Source organism: Fukomys damarensis, unplaced genomic scaffold (assembly GCF_012274545.1).
Source record: "Fukomys damarensis isolate Sample0158 unplaced genomic scaffold, DMR_v1.0_HiC HiC_scaffold_21, whole genome shotgun sequence".
NCBI lineage: Eukaryota > Metazoa > Chordata > Mammalia > Rodentia > Bathyergidae > Fukomys > Fukomys damarensis.
In genome coordinates this window covers 34,388,247-34,407,103 of record NW_022900933.1, presented here as the reverse complement: position 1 = coordinate 34,407,103, position 18,857 = coordinate 34,388,247, and the positions used below count along the sequence as shown (strand labels likewise).

The following is an 18,857-nucleotide window of genomic DNA, read 5'->3' as shown; positions in this document are numbered from 1 at the left end:
GAAAGACAGAAAGAGAGACAGATCTGGAGGTAGAAATGATGGGAAAAGAAGAGCGGGGACAGCCTCATTTGCAAACAAATTAACCATTAAAACTAACATGAGAGTTTAACAGAGATGCTAAGTGCAAGATCAACAGCAAAATTCAATAGCATTCTGTTATGGTTCATATCGAGATGTCCCCAGAGCTTCAATCTCACAGGTGAGGCTTTGTGGTACATGACATCATCCGTGGGTTCGTCCACTGATGCATTTACAGCAGACTTGAGGTTAGGAGGTAGGATCTGGTGGGAAGCAGTAAGTCACTCTTCTGTGGGTAAGGTCTGGAAGTGTTTACCTCTTCCCTTCAGTCTCTCCCTCTCCTTCCCACAGTCAAGCCCTAACAGCTTCTCCTGTCCTGCTGTGCCTCGCTGACCTGCCTTGGAGCCAGATGACTATAAACTCAAACATCTGCAGGTTGTAAGCCAAAATAAATCTCTCCTCCCTTGAATTGTAAGTGTGGAGTACACTGTCAGCAAAGAGGGAAGTAACATTCCTTTAGGCCAGAAAGTAGCATTAAAAAATACCATTCACAAAGACAACAAAATTATAAAATAAGCAGAGGTAACACCAAACAAAAGTATGCAACATTTCTGTGGAAGATAAAAGTCTACTAAAGCATAGCTTCTCTCCACGGCTGGGGATTTAGCACAGTGGTGCCACCGCCTGCCTCATAAGCTCTATGTCCTGAGTTCGATTCCCGGTATAAAAAAAAAAAATACGTTCTCTCCAATGCATAAACTCGATGAAAGGCCAATAAGAATCCCAAAAAGCATTAAGAAGAAATGCAGAGGTACAAAATTTCATGAATAGCTAAAGCAATTTTGAAAAAGAATGAAGACATAGAACCTATCTCATCAAGTATTTCAAATTCATAATGATTTCTTTAGAAGTGTAGTTTTACCTAACTGACAAAAGGGACGGAATAAACCCAGACCCATTTCTACAAAGAAACTTGGTATTTTTATAGTAGTGGTATAAGAAATCTCGTGTAGAAGGAGCCTTTGGGAGACTGGCTTAAAAAACTGGAAAAAAGATACAACTAGATTCTTAATGTGTATATATATTTTTTCTATATATCTCAAATATAAAAATAAATCCCATACCACTTTTTTTTTTAGGTACTGGGGATCAAACTCAGGATCTTACACTTGCAAAGCAGGTGGTGGAACCACTGAGCTAAATCCCCGGCCCCCCACACCATCTTATTTGACTAGAATTCTATATAAAACATCTTTAAAATTGAAAAGCTAGGTGAAGAGATATTTTGTAAATGGTACAAAGGGCATTTTCAGTGTGAAAGCTAAAAGCAGTCATAGTCAACGTATTTATCTGTCTGTATATGCTAGAAGCAGGAAGACTGTCAGCAGTCTTTTAGGAGGGAGTAAAATAGATTCTGTATAAGAAATATTTTTCTGAGAAGTTAATGCCACCAAGTGAAATTCAAGAATCAGGGGAACTAGAACAACCATTCTGATAGTACCGCCAGTACCATCCAAGGTACCATCCAAAGTAGGGGAGTAATCTCTTTTCTGATATAAATTTAGCAAATTTTCCTCTGGGCAAATTCAGGGAGCCACATTTCTCTTCCAGTGGCCCAGTACAACCATATTACACGCTTCTCACTCACCAGCTGGTAAGGGTCAAGTATTGTGTACTACTGTGCACACTTTGGTGGTTATGGGTTGTGTTTTGGTTCTGCATTTGGGTTTGGGGCATGGATTGTGGGTGGGATGAGATTAATACAAGGTAATAATGGCAAACCTTTCAGAGACAAGTGCCCAAATGGCAAGCCAAATCTCACATATCACAAAGTGCCAACACTGCAATTGAATCTGAATACTGAGGTTTGAGTTTTTTAAAAATTCATACATTAACTTTTTTTGTCTTGAATAAAAAGCAAATAACGTATGTGCCATAGGTTTACCACCATTGCTATAAGGCCTTGTTACTAGGAGGTGTTTTGTAAGCCATTAGAATCTATCTCACCAAGCAATAGTTTTAAAACGCAGAATCTTGAGGCCTGCTCCAGACCTACTGAAATTAAAATCTGTATTCTAACAAGGCCCCTTGTGTACATCTTAAAGCAAGGGAAACATTTAACACTTTTAAAACTCTATTAAAGGGAGAGAGAGCAGCTAAGTAGAAGCAAAGCCAGGGGCAGTCTGAGTTCTACTTGGAATACCCTTATCCCAAATTCTCCATTAATAAAGACAACATACAATTCCATCCTTTAGCAGTAAAGGTAGCAACTTCTCTGTACCCTGAGCTCACTTGATCAACAGTTTTAATTATCTAAGATATGGTCCAGACCTAGGAATAACCAAAAAATCCACTCTGAGCACTTGCTTGGGTCCTTAGAAGCCACATATGAGAGCTTCTGTGAGATTGAAGATTCTTACAGTTCTAACAAATTTAGTGTTCTGGTTCCCTGTCCACCAAAGATTGCAAGCAGCAAATTTAAAGTAGGGCAAAGGGGAAAAAGTAAAATATGGGGTTGGGGTGAAATGTACAATGAAAATTAATGGTAGAAAGAACAGCTTTGACATTTTCATGGTTATTTAGCTTTATAAATCTGTTCACGTCTCAAAAATTATAACTCCGGTTTTACTGAAATGATACTCATGCCTCATCATGTGGCAGAATCACATAAGTTCTTTTTAAAAAATATAAAACTCAAGCTTCAGTCTCAGAGATTCTATTTGGTTGGGGGGTAGGACCTAGGCCCAGGTATTTTATTAGAGCTTCCCAGGTGAATGTTGGTGGACTCGGGCCAGTTAGTAAAGGACCCACTGGCCAGGACACCTGTGTAGCTGTATATCCTCTCTCTACAGCTTGCTGCAATCAATGGCCATAATGAGGCTAAACTTGTGACCAGGATTTCCTGTTAAGAGGAAAACACTTTATATATTAGAATACATGTTGACAGAGAATTAGATAGCTTGGAACTAAATGAAACAAAAACACATACACATCTCCCTTTTCCTAAAGACATAGGCACCCCACACACACACACACACACAGGTCAGATCTTCTCTTGCTCTGTCCACAAATCACCTAGGGCCTTGCGCAGTGACGATTCTGACTCAGGAAGCTTGGAGAGGGCACAGGGTCTGCAGCCCTGGAAGGTTCCAGCTGCTGCCTGGAGGCCCCATGGAGTATCCTGGCAGTCATGACTCGATCTGTTTTTGGGACCCAAACAAGGCTTCCTCACTCCCGAAGAGCGAATTCCACGGACACCCTTGGGACTGAGCTCTCAAATATGCACTCAGAACCACAGGATTCCATGAAGGAGTTTTCTTTTGTTAACTGTTCCCTCCTCCCACTGGGCAACTTTATGGGGGGATCAGAGACATACATGAGAAATAAGCGTACAGGGCATCTAACTCAGCCTGTTCATTACAAAGTGAGGAACTTGAGGCCGGGTTGGCAAGGATTTGCCAAGTTCACAGGTGATGGTGCTAAAAGTCAAAACTAGTCCTAAGGTGAGATGCCCAAGCATCAGTTAAGGAATCCTGTCAGAATGATTGCGTGGGGAACATGCACTTGTGGATCCCCAGAAAACCTGCTAATACAGGACAAACTTGGAGAGGAACAGAAAGTCCTAAAGCTAGGCAGACTGGCCCTGGAGCCCTGAGATGAGGTAGATAACAGCTGTGGAGACTCCTCCGTCTGAGACCACACAATAGCCATTGTTTCCCCTCCTGAGGAATTTCCACAAGCAAGGGCCTGGGCCTCCACAGAAGCTGCCTTTGAATGCTTCAGGCATCCTGATTTCATTTTCATTTTTGGAACCTCTTCTCTAATAATTTTCTAAATCCCACACAATAATGATGTATGGTCTTGCTCAATACTAAGAAGCCCTTGTACAAAATTAAAGACATTTTTTTCAAAGTGAGGGAAAAGGGAACCATATTCCGGGAACAGTCGGAAATTTATCCAGCCAGCGATCTGATTTTCGTTCCATTCTTTCTGTCTTTGTTGCCCCTTAGAAAAACAGGGTAAGTGCAAAGGAAATCGGCAAATTCAGTTGCATCCTTGACCATGGGTCGTCCATGTGGCTGAGTGGCCACACTGGCTCCTCAGGGTCTCCTTCCCTTGCCACACAAAACAGTCCCAATGCCACCGTCTGAACTCAAAGCTCTGGGTGTGGCTTTCTCTAACAAAGCTTATTCTCAAGGATTTCATCTTATTATATGGTTATCTGGGGCTGGAGTCAAAGAGCTACCCACAGGGAAATCATCCTGAAAGCTACAAGTTTGAATATGAAACAAGAGCACCACTAACGACCCCACTGGAATAGAACTTTGCTGGGCTCACAGCCTCTGCCCACCCCACCACCCTTGCTGCACTTGGCTTGTCTTTCGTTTGCACTCTGGTTAATCCAACAGGACCTCTGATTGGAGGCCACCTCCGCATCTCTTGGGCATCTCGCTGTCTATACTGGCTGAGCAGAACCCCACTTGCCAGGCGGATCAGGGCATTTGTGCGACATCTCAGAGATCACAAACTTTTCTTAGCGCCTTGTCAGAGAGTGGCCAGGTGAGGTGTCCGACTCCTACCAGCAGGGTTGTTGAAGCAACAAGCCTGGAGCTGGTTTTCATGTTCCTCATTACACTTTACTTTCTCAATTGCCTTAACGGGCATGTGTTACAACAAAATTAAGTGCAATTGCTTTCTTTATTGTAATTTACAAAGAGATGGGTTTGATCACGGATCCTAGGGACTTTTCAAATCCACTGATCTTGGGCTGAAGGGAGGTCTCTTTTTACACATTCTTCTCAAGCAATGAATTCAAAGAATAAAGGGAAAACCCATGTTTCTTCCCCACCATGTTTCGCAATGGCCATTAGATGACCACAGCACCATCAAAGCCACGGGAACTGCATGTTCTGCCTGGAGGAGAGGGAAGGGAGCTTCCGAGAGTTACACTCTCCCAAGAAAAATGATTCCGATACCCCAAAAAGCCAGGCTGATGGTGATTTCAGGGATCTAGGGAAGCAAGGACTGGTTCAGACTCCTGCAGGTCTTTTCTGATCCCTGATGATGCAAAGGGGACCCTGGCTCTGGAGCGCCTAGAGATCACCACGAAGCCTGGGTTCTGGATGTGGCGTGAGCAGCTACAGGCGGAGCGGGCCAGAAGCTGAAAGCGGAAGCTTCCCCATCAGAGGAAAGGGCCACACCCGAGGGCCAAGAGGGGAAGGCTGGCTGTGCCCTTGGGGAGCCCTGGGGCTGGGGGCCTCGTCTCCCCGCCCACTCACCTTGTTCTCGCCCCTCTCCTCGCCCCTCTCCCCGCCCAACTGCCTCATGCTCCCACGTGGGCCCCGCTCACCAGCTCGTGCTCCGCCCCGCGCCCCGCCCTCCTGCCGACCCGCCGCGCGGGGGCGCCCACCAGTCCTGCCCACCGGTCCTGGGTTATATAGTTGCAGAGGCGCGTCTCGGAGGTCAGCGAGCGGCCTCCAGAGGTTACGCTCTTGTTCTTGCACTGTTCAGGCGCCATGGCCGAGTCCTTGTTCTTCAACAAGCAGATAAAGCACATAACCCAGGACCCCAGCCGCCTGTGGATATGGGACAAGGCCACCTTTATGGATGAGCAGCGGCGCACCTGGCTGCCGATCATCCTCCAGGTACAGCCGGCCCTGAGGCCACAGGAGCCTGCCCTCCAATGGCTGCATTGCCCCCGGGCCAGGAAGGAGGGTGGGCGAAGCTCGAGGGCTGCGGGGCAGGGCGGAGGAGGGGATCCGGGGCTTCCTCAGAGCGGAGGAGGGGATCCGGGGCTTCCTCAGAGCGGACTCTCTGGCCTCCGCTCCTAATCCGTACCATAGGAGTATCTTTAAAGTAAGTGACTGGTGCTTGGGCTAATAACCAGCATCTCCTTAAACTGGCCCCGGAACCTCTCATTTATAAAGCGCGCTGTCTAGGTTGAGAACCAAGGCCCAAGCTGAGGGGTGTTCCTATCTCCCCCACGCTGGGGAACCATCGGGCCTGGACTGCGCTCTTCTGGGGGTGTGTGGATCTTTAGTTGTTAACGTTCTTTCTTTTAAAAAAATATAACTCAAAACACGGCTGACACGCAGCCACTCCGTAGACTGAGGCAGGAGGATCGCAGGTCTGAGGCCTGTCTGGGCTAACTAGTGAAAGCCTGCCTCAAAATCTTAAAACAAAAAGCCAGGGATGTAGTTCAGTGGTAGAGCAGTTGCCCAGCATGCATGAGGCCCTGGGTTCAACGCCTAGTACAGCAAAACGTACCTATTTCTTTTAAGTATTTTCAATCAGAGGGTGGGTTTACTCAAAGCAATTGAAGCAAAAAGTGGTGAAACTCTCCATACATAAACCAAAGAAAGGTGGGAAAGCAAAATTAAAACACATGCTAGTGGAATATTTATTAAACATAATAGCACACAGATACACTTTGTCTCCACTTTACAGATGGAGAAAAGGAAGTTTAAAATGTAAACTTGCCCCAGGTGATCAGCTGGGTCTGGCAGTTCCAGGCTCTTAACTGCAATCTGAATTTGCATTTTAATTGCCATTTCAGTTTTTAAGATAAATACTTTTTAAAAATCAATTTAAATCTGTAGCCATACCGCCCTGAAAATGCCTAGTCCCTTCTGATCCAAAGCTAAGCAGGGTCTGGCCTGGTTAGTACTTGGAAGGGAGGCCTGAAGGTCAATTTAAATGTTTACTTCTTTTTTGGTCAAGTCTTAAAAATTTTTTAGTAGATCTCATTTTAAAATCTCTGACTAGGAAATAACTTCTCACCAAAGCCACAAACCCAACATTTTTTTTTTTTTTTTTTTAGTATTGGTGAGTGTCCTCTGAAAAACAACCGTTTGGCAAAGTTGGGCAGGATTTGCCTCAACTAGGAAATATTCTCACTAAAGTCCCAAACCCAACATTTTTTTTTTTTTTTTTGTAGTATTGGTGAGTGTCCTCTGAAAAACAACCGTTTGGCAAAGTTGGGCAGGATTTGCCTCACAGGTGAAAGAAACATTGTTCTTGATAGGTGGTAATTTAGTTAAATTCACAAGAAAAAGATGAATAATTTGAAGTGGTTAAGGGATCTAAAGATGAAATAACACAGCAAGAATGGTGATTTCTAAGGCACTTGGACCGTGAAGAATGATCTGGTTTTTGTTTTTGTTTTTGTTTTTCTGGGTTTTTTTTTTAACGGTTAAGTTCTAATTTATTTTATTGGCAGAAATTTTCACCTTAGAAAAATACTCACTGAACAAATGTTAGCACTTGATTTATACTGAGTAAACACGGGGGCGCCTGGAGACTCATTGGCTAAACGTGGGAGTGAGACCTTGCAGTGAATGTGCTGCAAAACCAACACAGCTGGGGGAGACGGTCTGGGGAACAAAGCTGGGGTTAAGTCGTGTAGGAAAAAGAAACACGTGAAGGAGGCAGCAGTGCTGTGTGCATCTTCTGTGTAGAGTCTTTCTGAGTCTTCGGGGCCTGCCTCTTGTGGGTATCTTCGAGGTGGATTTTGCAGGGTTTTTTTCCCTTGAATTTTTAGCTGAAACTCATTTTCAGTTACTGATAAAAAACTGTGCTTGGTCTCCATCCGCGTCTGCAGGCAGCGGAACCACTGAGCTAAATTCCCGGCTCCCGTCTGTCTTTAAGGGACATGCACTTGAGCAGAGGCGGCCTAGAGGAGGGCTGTGAGCTGTGCAACCCAGGGCCAAGGCTCCAGGGAGGACAGCGGTGGGAGAGGCTGGTGGAACCAGGCGTGAGTGTGCAGGTCCCGAAGTGGCCCCAGGCCAATGTGGCTGGAGCAGAGCGGAGGTTGGTGGGACCTGCTTCCTGGGCCTTTGAGGACCTTTGTGGGCCTTGATGGGAAGCTGTCAAGCATGGGAGAGATGTGATTTTTCAGCTGCTCAGCCTGGCTGTTTTGCAGGGACCTGGCTGTGGGACACAAGACCAGCAAGGCAATAGTAAGTTAGGAAGGAGGTGGCTACTGTGGTGCAGAAGACAGGATGGTAGAGGTTAGGGAGGGTGAAGAATCCTGGCTTCGGCGATGTCTAAAGGAAAAATAGAACAGAATAAAAAAAATCAAAGCCCCATGCCAGTTAAACAGGTACCAAGCCAAGGGCCATGCAGCCCAAACCAGCCTTGGAAGCTTGGCAGGAACGAGCGTGCCCTTTGTGGCCCTGTCTGGGTGGCTAGCTCCCTACTGGCCCAGCTGGAGTCCCTGATAGCAGCAGGCACTGCCCACAGGGCTGAGCATTGGGCACAGTGACCACCTGCATCTCGCCCTGGCATCTGTGGCTCAGGTTGGGGCTGTGGGGTGGGGAGGACCCTGGCCAGCTGCTGGGCCTGGAGGAGCCTGGTGCATGGGACCTGAACATGTACCCTGTCTGTCCTCTGTAGACAGAGAATCACCTGCAGGTGCTCCTGCGGCAGCACACGATCCAGGTGGGGCAACCCCTGAGCCCCAGCCAACTCACCTCCTGCCCACTGCCTCTGATGTGGCAGCTGGACTTCAACAGGAAGTACCGAGCCAGTGACTTCTCCATCTGGCGCGTAGTGTATCACATCGAGGCAAGCGCGGCTCCCCGGGCACAGGCGGGTGGTCTCGGGTGGCCCTGCCCTGGCCACTCTGCCTGTTTTTCCCTCTGCCACAGCACTAAAAGCTGAAATAATGGATTCACAGCTACAGGTTTATAAAGGGCTGGGCCAGACAGGAGTTAGAACTGAAGGCCTGGAGGTCCCCAGAGGTCCCCAACAGAACCCCTGGGGGTGCAGAAAGGCTCACTATAGTAGTGACAGGCTGAAGCGGTGCCACACCCATGTCCTACCAGTGAGGACCCAGGGAGGACAGAGTGGGGTCCCGGGGCTTTGATCTGATCACCCCCTCTCTCCTTCCCCTCCTGCCCTCAGTTCTGTGGCATGGAAGACATCCTCCTGGAGAAGTTGCCGAACCCAGAGTGTTCTTGATGTGGTAAGCACCTGGGCCCGTCCCCCACTGTCGCCCCAGAGGGTCCCCAGGCTGGACAGGCTTCCAGGGTACCCTGTTTCTTCAATACCACCTCCAGAGCAGAGCCTTCTGGGCAGCCCTATGCTCCCTCCCAGCTGCAGTGCATGGGTCACAGTTGGCGCCTTCCTTAACAGACTCGGGGTTTGAAAAGCACGTTTCCCAGTTGTCCTGTTACTGCATTGGGGCACAGTGAGGCTCAGCCCCTGGGAGCCAGCCCCAGCAACCCTGGTGCGGTCCTTCCCTCTGACCCTGTCCCCTCTCGCCCCTCCCTAGGTCTTGCAGTTCTGACTCTGCTCGCCCTGGGCCTGCAGTGGATGTCTGTGCTATGTTCACCCTGTTGACTGTCCTGTGTGTTGTTCGCTGTGCTGGGAGGAGATGCCCACCACAGCCCTCTGGGCTCCCTTGGCCGCACTGCTGCCCTGGCAGGAGGTACCAGCAAGGACCATGTCCATGTCACTTCCTCCAGCGTCCAACCCTACCTGTACCTCTGGTTTCCCAGCTGGCAGACGATTTTCAGTCTCTCTCCCTTGTTGTGCTCGTACCCAGAGACCATTTCCATTCTGTTCCCTCAACTCTGCATCCGGGCCAGACCAGCCCTCCTCCCCAGGTGCTAGGCCTGCACGCATACCTGGCCTGCAAAGTCTCTTTCACCCTGCAGGCTCACACCTGCGCCTGCTGGTCCATGGCCCACAACACCCGGCACTGCGAGAGGCTGGGCGAGCAATCGGCATGGGTGCCTTCAGGTTGCCCATCTTAGAAGGGAGAGGAGTCAGGCTCCCCTCTTTCACGGGTACCTGCACACACAGGCATTGTGAGGTTGGATGAGGCGTGAACTCTTGGTAATGTTGACTGATTAAATGCATAATGGTTTGTATAACTCGTGCTGAATCTGCTTCTGGCTTTGACCTACATCCTGGGGCGAGCAAGGGGAACAGGCAGTCACCCTGTCCCTGCATCAGGAAACGGACTGGGAAAGAATGCCAGGGACTTTGTGCATTTCTGACACTTTGAAAATAGCCTTGAAGGTTTTCTCGCACAGTAATCCCAACTCTCTGACCCCGTGTTTCTGGAGGTAGAGTTAAGAGTGAGGGACCTCAGAAAGGCTTTGTCGGCAGCTCCTGTAATGGAGCCCGTGTCCAGTCCTACCCTGTCACACTCTTTTTCCAGGAACCCTTCCTTAGCCCCCTTGCTGCCTGGGCTCCAGGTCTGTCCCTTCCTGGGCAGTTCCCTGCTGTCAGTCTCAGCAGGAGACACCCCACACACACATACCCCACCTGATACTATCCCTTCCCACCTCCACAATTCATGCGTGGCCCAGCCCACTCTAGGCCCCCCTCAGTTGCTTCTCAAAATCCCCTGCCCTCCTGCACCTTCAAGCAGAACTGGGGATGCCTTACAGAGGAGGCCGGGAAGGAGCCAGTGGAGTCCTGAGTCCCACTCCTGTCCACAACTTCATGGCAGAGACACGGAAAGGGTGGGACTGGTGGACAGAAAGTTGCTGCGGGAACTGCACAAGAGAAACACCGTATCCTCTTACATCCTGGACAAATGAGAAGCACGACAGGACAACAGCTCTTGTCTTCCTCACCCTTCCTTGCACACTGCCCTTGACAGCACGGATGCTGCCTCTGTTGGGGTACACAACCAGACTAATGCCTGAGCAGGAGGAGCTCGGGGACCCCTTAGTCCTGGGGAAACGGGGTCCAGGAAGAGGAACATCTGTTGCAACATTTTGTTTACCAAATATTTGCACACCACCCAGACTGTGCTGGGTGCTCTGGATACAGTAGCAAAAGATGCAGGCTTGCAACATGGAAAATCTAGGAAGTAGGAGGAGGAGACTGAAGGCAGGGGCAGGGCAGGGCAGGGCAGCAGTTTGAGAGGTTTTCATTTTTTATTGGCACATACTTGTACACAGTGTTTCCATTCCTTGTGGAGAATTGGTATCTGTACATAATGTATCTTCCGTGTTTTCATCCGTTTTCCTTCCCTCCCTGCCCCTGTCCATCTCTTCATCCCCTTCCTCTTTTTTTGTACATGTTCACGCACAGTGTTTGCATTCCTTGTGTGGGGTTGGTACACTTACATGACACATCCTGATTCCTGTTTCATCCCTCTCTCCCTTCCCCTTTGAGAAAGATCTATCTCCCTACTTCCCATTATCTTTTATTTTGTTCTTTACACTTTGGGATTCTGCATAAGAGAAACCATGCAATATTTAAGCTTGTGTGCCTGATTTATTCCCATATAGACTTTTCAGACTGAATTTTTTTATATTCACTGTTTCGTATATGACAGATTCTGCTCTGTCATTTTTCATTACCATTATTTCCAAAAAATTCCACATTTTTTTTTAATTTCCTCTCGACTTAAGGTTTGCCTTGGACCAGTGATGGCGAACCTTTTAGAGCTCTCAATGATACAAACAGCCCAATGGCACAAGCACCACAGGCCCACCACCACTGGCCTCTACCTATGCTTAAGAAGGCCTTTCCTTCCCCTTTCCTTTCTGACACGGCCTTGCTGTGCTGCTCCGACTAGATACCTTCAATGGTTCACAACCCTCCTGCCTCAGCCTCCCAAGTAATGGGTTATAGGTGTGCACCACTGTACCCAGCTTAGGAAGGTATGATTTTTTCAGATAGGGGATGTAGCTCAGTGGTACAATATGTGGTTAGTGAGTACAAGACCCTGGGTTCAACCCCCAGCAACATCTCCCAAAAAATTCCAAGTAGAAGGGCCTTTTTGTTGTGTAACTTCTGTTAGTAATTTATAGTTCTATTACCCGGAAGTCAAGATGTTCTATTTAACTTAATTTACTTACATAATTATTCACATGGCCTAATATACTCGTTTTGTGAATGTTCCATGTGCATTTGAAAAGACATTTCCCTCAGCTGGGTGCACAGAATTTCTGCTCCAGTGTTAATATGCTTAGGCTTTCTCTGATCTCAGTCATTGTGTCCATTTGATTTAGCCTGAAAAATTCCATAAACACCTCCTATAAGTGGTATATTTCCATCTTCTCTCTGAATATTGATTGTCATGCCTTTTGAATTCTAGTCTTTGAGTCTGTGAGTGTTTCCTGGAAAGATTTCTACCTGGGCCTGTGTCAAGATCACCAGCTGTGTGCTGGCTTCTATTGATCTGCTTTTGCCTGCCATGTTTTTGCCATCGTCTGAATTTCTTTGTGTTGGGGGTGTTTCATAAATACGTGTCATACATTCACATAGAGGAGGGAGGGAGAATGTATGTGTGTGTTTATTGGATTTTGCTGTACTTTCTGAGTTGAATGAAACCCATTTTCAGTTATTTGGTCTTAGCATTGTTTGTTTTTCTTTATATATGTATAAAATCCTCCGTGCTGCCTGCTTTCTAACTTCTCTTTTTCTCTTGGCAGTGCATTTTTTTTCCCCATGGTTACTAATGTTTCAGAGTAATATCTTCACTCATGAACATTTCAGACAGTTGTACCAAAGGCCTCTCGATGTCCCGTGTGGTAGCCACAAGCTAAACATAACTGTGCAGGACTTGAAATGTGGCTTGTGTGAATAAGAAAAGGGACTTCCATTTTTATAAATGTTGATTAAGTATAAATAGCTGCATGTGTCTGTTAGAAGATGTTTTGGTTCCCTACAATGAACAGTATTGGAATTAGTAACTTCTTCCCCCTCCTCTCCCTCTTTCCAGAGCATCAAAAGTGGTAACATTTAAGAGCTACATAATATCTTTAAGGTAACCATTAGGCTTATCTTCTGACTATTCTCTTCCCAATTTTGATAGAAGCATTATATCTTAATTATCAGAGAATATATCAGATGGAGGTTAGATATCCCTAATCCAAAGATCTGAAGTCTAGTACACTCCAAAGTCTAAAATTCTTTGAGCACTGATATGAAACTGTAAGTAGAAAATGCTGTATTTGACCTCATTTGGGAGGTCGTGGTCACATTAATGGTTCTGTGTGTACAATTTTCTTTTTATACAGAAAGTTACTGAAAATATTTGACATTGCCTTCAGGCTACATGTGTAAAATACATCCGAAACACAAATGAATTTCATTTGTAGACTTGGGTCTCATCCTCAAGTTATCTTGATTGTATATACACTATGTAAATGTTCTAAAATAAAAAATCCGAAATCTAAAACATTCCTGTTCCCAAAGCATTTCAGATCATCCTCATTTCCTTTAGTTACTCTTAATCCTAATGAAAAGCTTCCAAAATATTTCCTTGTGGTCTGAAACTTGTTCAGTGAGTTACTTGGGAAGGGAATGCAGGAGCAGTTTCCCTGGTTTCTGTCATTTCCACGATAGTTTGTAACCTTGGTACTTGAGATCACTTTGGCTGAATTTTGAAACCCTTGGCTCACATTTTCTTTTTTGGATGTCTAGTCGATGTTACTCCATTTACTCCAGTGTGTTTTAACTTAAAAGTATCCTGAAAATATTTAACCCCATATAAATTGCTTAATGGTTTTAGCTTATGCTGAAGAGATTTTGTTTTATATCATTTTAATAGACTTTGCCTTGGTATTGACTGTTCTTGCTCCTTTGTTCCTTCACATTCTTTGGCTCAAGTCCTCCTTTTGTTTTTAGGAGAGTTTTCTTTAATCATTTCTGTTCCACTGTCTTGAATTCCTTTTTCAGGGAGGAGGATTATATTATGCATCTATTGGATCTTCTTTGCCTATCTTCTATATCTGGTATTTAAAAAATATATTTTTGTTCTTTTTATTCTACTGGGGTTTTTATTTTCCTGTTGCTATTTTAATCAATTTTTCTTTTTGTATTCTAGTATCTCTGCTAGGTTTCATGGGGGGAGGCTGGAGAGGTTGGAAAATGTGTGTCATTTGGCCAAAAATTTTACTGACTTTCAAAGTTACTTTGTTACATTAATTATATTTCCTTACAAAATAATTTTAATTACCCTCTAAAGGAGAACCTCTGAAGAGATAATGCCAGTTCTAAAAGATTCCAACCTGTCTTGGGTTACTGTGGTGGTTAGGGCAGAGTATCAACCAGGACATTGGTGGAGCACACTTCTGGGTGTATCTGAGTGTGTCATGGATGCCTGGCCTTGGGGTCTGAGTCTGATCCCTTTCCCCTTCCTCTCTGGCACCATTCTCTTGCCCTGCTTCTGAGCCACTGCGAACTGAACAGCTTTGCTCTCCACACCTTTCCATCGTGGTGATGTTCCTGCCTTGGAGCCTGCAAACCAGGAACTGAATCCTCTGAAACTATGAGCCAAATTAAACGTTTCCTCCTTTAAATTGTGTGCAGTGGGTTCAGAAATAGGAAAACTGACTAATACAGGTACCACATAAGTTAACCTTCACCAGCCCAGTGAAGCTATATTGTCAGTGAATGAACCTCCCATGCCAAATGCAATTTAGACATTTAAGTGAGAAATGTTTCAAGAACATGTTCTCCTAAATACTTTACTATAATGTATGCTCATAGTTTTAAGGTAAAAAGTCAATAGGTCTTGAAACTCCTAAACCAAATAGTTCAGTAATATGGAACAGCTCTTTGCATTTCTCACCTGTCAATCTTAGAAACTAATTTTGAGCCTGGCCCAGTGATGTGAAACTTACACAGCAGGTTCATTGGCCAAGATGCCAATTATTCGAGGCCCAAAAAGGCCAAAATCCAGGGAACTCAACTGCTGTTACTCTAACCTCGTGTCGAGTCCCCTCAACACTGGCTCCATCAACCCACTGACTGAGGGCACAAAGATGTCACGTCCTTTTAGCACCCAACTTGCTGGACTGTACTGAATTGTGTATCTGAGGGTCTCATCCCTACTACTCTGACTCCTGAAAGTCACGAGGAACACAGTAAATCTTCATTTTACAAGGAGCACACAACACATATTTAGCCTGTTGTGTATAAGAATCCCAGACTATGATCATAACTCAGTCGTCCATCTGGTTCATCGTGAAACCTCTGCCCCTACTCTATCTGCATGTCGTGGAGCACCCCATCCTTTTAGACTTTACTTTGGCTTGAACCCCCACTCTACTCTGTATCACCTTCACGGGGTCCCAAGGATTCAGTGGCATCTCACGCTTCTCCATCTTTTACCCTGAGCTCCAGCATCTGACGACTTAATTTGGGTTGTAGATGATGTTATTTTGTCATTCACGTGCATCCTGTTCTCCAAGGCATCCCACCCGCCCCACCCTGTCCAGGGGCACCACTCTGATTCTTAATTCTTCATGAGGCTGCCGGTGACAGACTTTAGGGGCACATCAAGAATTATTTGAGTATTCGGGAAGGTTTATGGGTTCACATTCAGACTACAACATAAAGTGGGAGATCGGACACGTGTTTTTTAAAAAGCCCGGTGACTAGTTATAGCACAGCCCGAACCCTACCTCTACTCCTGGAGTCCTGCCCCCCACACGATTCTGGGCTGTGCTGTACCTGGCAGATCCCCTTCTGCCTTCACACCAACACACCTACTCCACTACGCAGAGTAATTTAGCTCTCTCACCTGGGGCTACCTTTCCTTCATGCAAGACCACATAGGTATGATTCGTTAAAAAGAAATCTGGTCCCTCCCATGGGCAAACGTGGGAGACTTTCAGTATTCTTTCTCCTGTTGCCTCCTTTCTCCCTAGTTTACCTGTCCTGTAAGTTCTCAAGTTTAGAAAGAACAAAGGAGGGGGAAGTCTTTGTATGAGCAAGAGCTATCCTGGAACTCTCAGGAAAGAGGGTAGCATTGAGGGAGGCTGCTGAAAAAAGTCAGGACCTGAAGAAAAGTTCACACTTTCAAAAACACTGAAAACTGGGATTCATGAAATTCAGGATGCAGTCTTTACAGATCTGTCTTTGGGGAAGGGATCATCTAGAAGTCTAGAAAGAGAAAAAATGCGCATGTGAAAATTTATGGTTTTCCTTATGTGTTCCAAGGCTTCTGGGGCAGAAGTCCAGGAGGAGAGACCGGGACCAGCCAGGAATGAGCACAAACTGCTTGGCTCAGAAAGAGGCACTGTGCCCCTACCCCTGGGGAGGTTTTATTGTAATGATGCCGCCTTTACAAAACACAGATAGCAAGGGCTTAGAGAGATTAGCACATCCTCATGCAGCACAGGACAAACTGGGATTCATACACAGGTCCCTGTGCTGTAACGCACAGACCCAAAAAGAAATCACACCTGCAGGGAACCCGAACCCGGCTGGTCACTCAGATCCTCCGGTAAAGTGTTTGAGTTACAGCCTCAGTTTCCTCATCTATAGTGAAATAGTTACATTAAAACCTTCCTCGTAGTATGGCTTTGAATATTAAATCAGCTAACAGATGGAAACTGCCTGGTACGCAGTAGATTCAATACACTTTAATACTCTTCCTTTATGGTATTTTCTACTTTAGTAGAAAGCATCGTTAACAGTGTTCTTAAGGGGGGAAATTCAAAAACTTTCCTAAGATTATCTTACTTTGTAAGAGAGGTAACACAGAGACACACCAGAGCTTTGCCTGATCTTTTATTTTTTGTTGGAATAATTTAAACAGGAGAGAAAGAACGGCAGCCGGTCTGTGGTTACAGAGAGCTAGCATGTTGCAAGGACAATACAACTTGCTCTTTTAAAAAAAAAAAAATCAGAGAGAATAGATTCATTCATAGGAAAATGGATACATATTGAAGATATACTCCTAAGTGAAATAAATAAGTCCCACATGTGTAAATACCAAATAGTTTCCCTGGTGTGAATATTCTGCAACAATGCATAAGATTCTAATAAGATTACTGACATTTAGAAATGGGAGGAAAGGAGCTAAAGGTGTAGGGAAGGTGTGATACGTAGGGGAAGAACAAAAAGGGAAAAGAAAAAAATGTGAGAGAATGAAAAGATGAAAATAAAGTGTTTGTAGATGGGGAGGGGAGGAGGGGGTGAAGGGAGGGCAGAGGTAAGGGGAAAAAAATGAGAATCAAGGCTTGCCATGTAAAGGTACATGATCCCAACAATGAATGTAACTGTACTGTATCCCTAAATGTACCAATAAACTCAATAAAAAAAAAAATCAAACCATGGGCTCATCTAAGGGGCGCCCTTAACAAACATGGCATAATTGCAAATAATTAGGCCGATTTTTGCTCCAAATTACAACTGCCTGTATTCATCATTTCTGCTTTCCCAGGAGACTTTTTAACAGGGTGACCAGCACCTTGGTCCCCAGCGCCACAGGCTACCTCACAGACCTAGGGTCACCCAGGTGCTGCCGCCACACACTGGGAAAAGCTAAACCTGAGATATAGGCACATGGTTGGCCTTACAGCCCCCTGAAGCAAGGACTTGGAACACATAAGGAAAACCATAAATTTTCACATGCGCATTTTTTCTCTTTCTAGACTTCCAGATGATCCCTTCCCCCAAAGACAGATCTGTAAAGACTGCATCCTGAATTTCATGAATCCCAGTTTTCAGTGTTTTTGAAAGTGTGAACTTTTCTTCAGGTCCGGAAGACTCCAGGTGATTTGCCACTGGTTGTCAATGGGAGGCTGAGGCTACACGTGGGGTCTCCATGGGATCTCAGCCCCACTTCAGGACCGAGTCACAGCAGCTCTATTCTGCACCTTCATTGCTTCCTTGGTGGAGAAAAAAAGCTGGGCTAAAAAATAATTACCATGAAATAGGCATGCGTCTGATGTAGCTTATTTCCTCTGAGCCTTACAAAGAAGTGTGAAACAAAATGTACTGGAGGCTGACAGGACTGAGCTCCTGCCTGAGCCTGGAGCCCCACCAGACCAAACCAAAATGGAGTCACTTGTGCTAATGTTTTCATCACTAGATTGCAACTAAGCTGTTTATCTGACCTTCCAAGCAGATGGGAAACAGAAATCATAGCCAAATCCCTAAATAAGCATGATGAGAACCTCCCTCTGCTTTAACCTGGGCAAGAAAAGTAACCTTGAAACAACCAATTTACTTTTCCTCGCGTCTCTGCTTTCCTCGGCCCTTCTCTCTTTTACCAACCTCTCTACTTCCGGTCACTGGAACACTCATCCTATTTTTAGAATTCTGGGTTGCCTGGTTCTAGAATCAGAGAAGGTGACACCCAGGCTGAGGCTGGGGTGAAATGACACAGTTGTGAGGCCATTTGAGCCCAACAGGATGACTTCATACCCGACAGACAAGCACCCTAGAGGGTAAACTGAAGTGAGAGGCCAGGTCTTGCTGTTCTGGGCAGGACTTTATACTGAGAGCCTGGGGAAGCCTGGAAATAGTATGATCTGGCTCACCTCTGCCCCTCCATGGAGAATGGATCAGAGGGGATAAGAATGGATGCAGAGAAACCAATTAAGCTTAAGAGGTCTAGGTCAGAAGTTGAAATTTTTTCCATGAAAGACCATAGAGTATTTTTGGCTTTATAGTCCACTGTTGTCTCTGTTGTAGCCACTCAATTCTGCCATTGTTGTGTGAGAACAACATAATGATGCACAAAATAACAACATCAGTGATGTTATTGGCTGTGTTCCAATAAAACTTTATTTATAAGAACAGGTGACTAGTCTTATTTGGGTCACGGGTTATAGTTTGCCAATCCCTGGCTAGGTGCTCAGTACTAAGGTACAAAGTTATTGGCAATGAAAACACTCAGATTAGTGGGTGGAGAACCAACTGTAATTTTTTTATCTTTGGGTAAGAGACATTTCTTTTTAATGTTTTAATATCAGCTTTAATTACAGATAAAAACAGCACATTTTCCTTATAAGACACTACAGATAAAGCTCCATTCCATTTCGATGGAGCAGAAAAGAGCAGTGTTTGATGGGAGAAGAGCCTCTGCGCATTCCATTGTAACAGGAGAAGAGGCACACAGCTGGGGCAAG

At 45.5% G+C, this 18,857-nt stretch overlaps 1 protein-coding gene and 1 long non-coding RNA gene across 2 annotated transcripts in view; one reads left to right on the top strand and one right to left on the bottom strand.

Annotated features, from left to right (window-relative positions):
- The window catches only part of LOC104851812, a 30,910-nt gene extending 25,544 nt beyond the window's left edge, over positions 1–5,366 (bottom strand). Inside the window, exon 1 of the long non-coding RNA XR_777299.1 lies at positions 5,298–5,366. This is a non-coding gene — a long non-coding RNA (uncharacterized LOC104851812). The remainder of the gene's footprint in view (positions 1–5,297) is intronic.
- Positions 5,367–5,440: 74 nt separating this feature from the next.
- LOC104851811 (T-cell leukemia/lymphoma protein 1A) lies at positions 5,441–9,310 on the top strand. Its single transcript, XM_033766811.1, has 4 exons — positions 5,441–5,663; positions 8,413–8,583; positions 8,923–8,985; positions 9,295–9,310. Exons 1-3 carry the CDS (start codon positions 5,535–5,537, stop codon positions 8,977–8,979), a joined length of 357 nt encoding a protein of 118 aa, XP_033622702.1. The 5' UTR covers positions 5,441–5,534; the 3' UTR covers positions 8,980–8,985; positions 9,295–9,310.
- Positions 9,311–18,857: the final 9,547 nt, after the last annotated feature.

Bases quoted from the DNA above. Each gene is read 5' to 3' on its own strand.
- LOC104851811 (XM_033766811.1), top strand. From the start codon at position 5,535: ATGGCCGAGTCCTTGTTCTTCAACAAGCAGATAAAGCACATAACCCAG. The intron at 5,664-8,412 runs GTACAGCCGGCC...TGTCCTCTGTAG, and splicing joins GGCTGCCGATCATCCTCCAG to ACAGAGAATCACCTGCAGGT. The intron at 8,584-8,922 runs GCAAGCGCGGCT...TCCTGCCCTCAG, and splicing joins GCGTAGTGTATCACATCGAG to TTCTGTGGCATGGAAGACAT.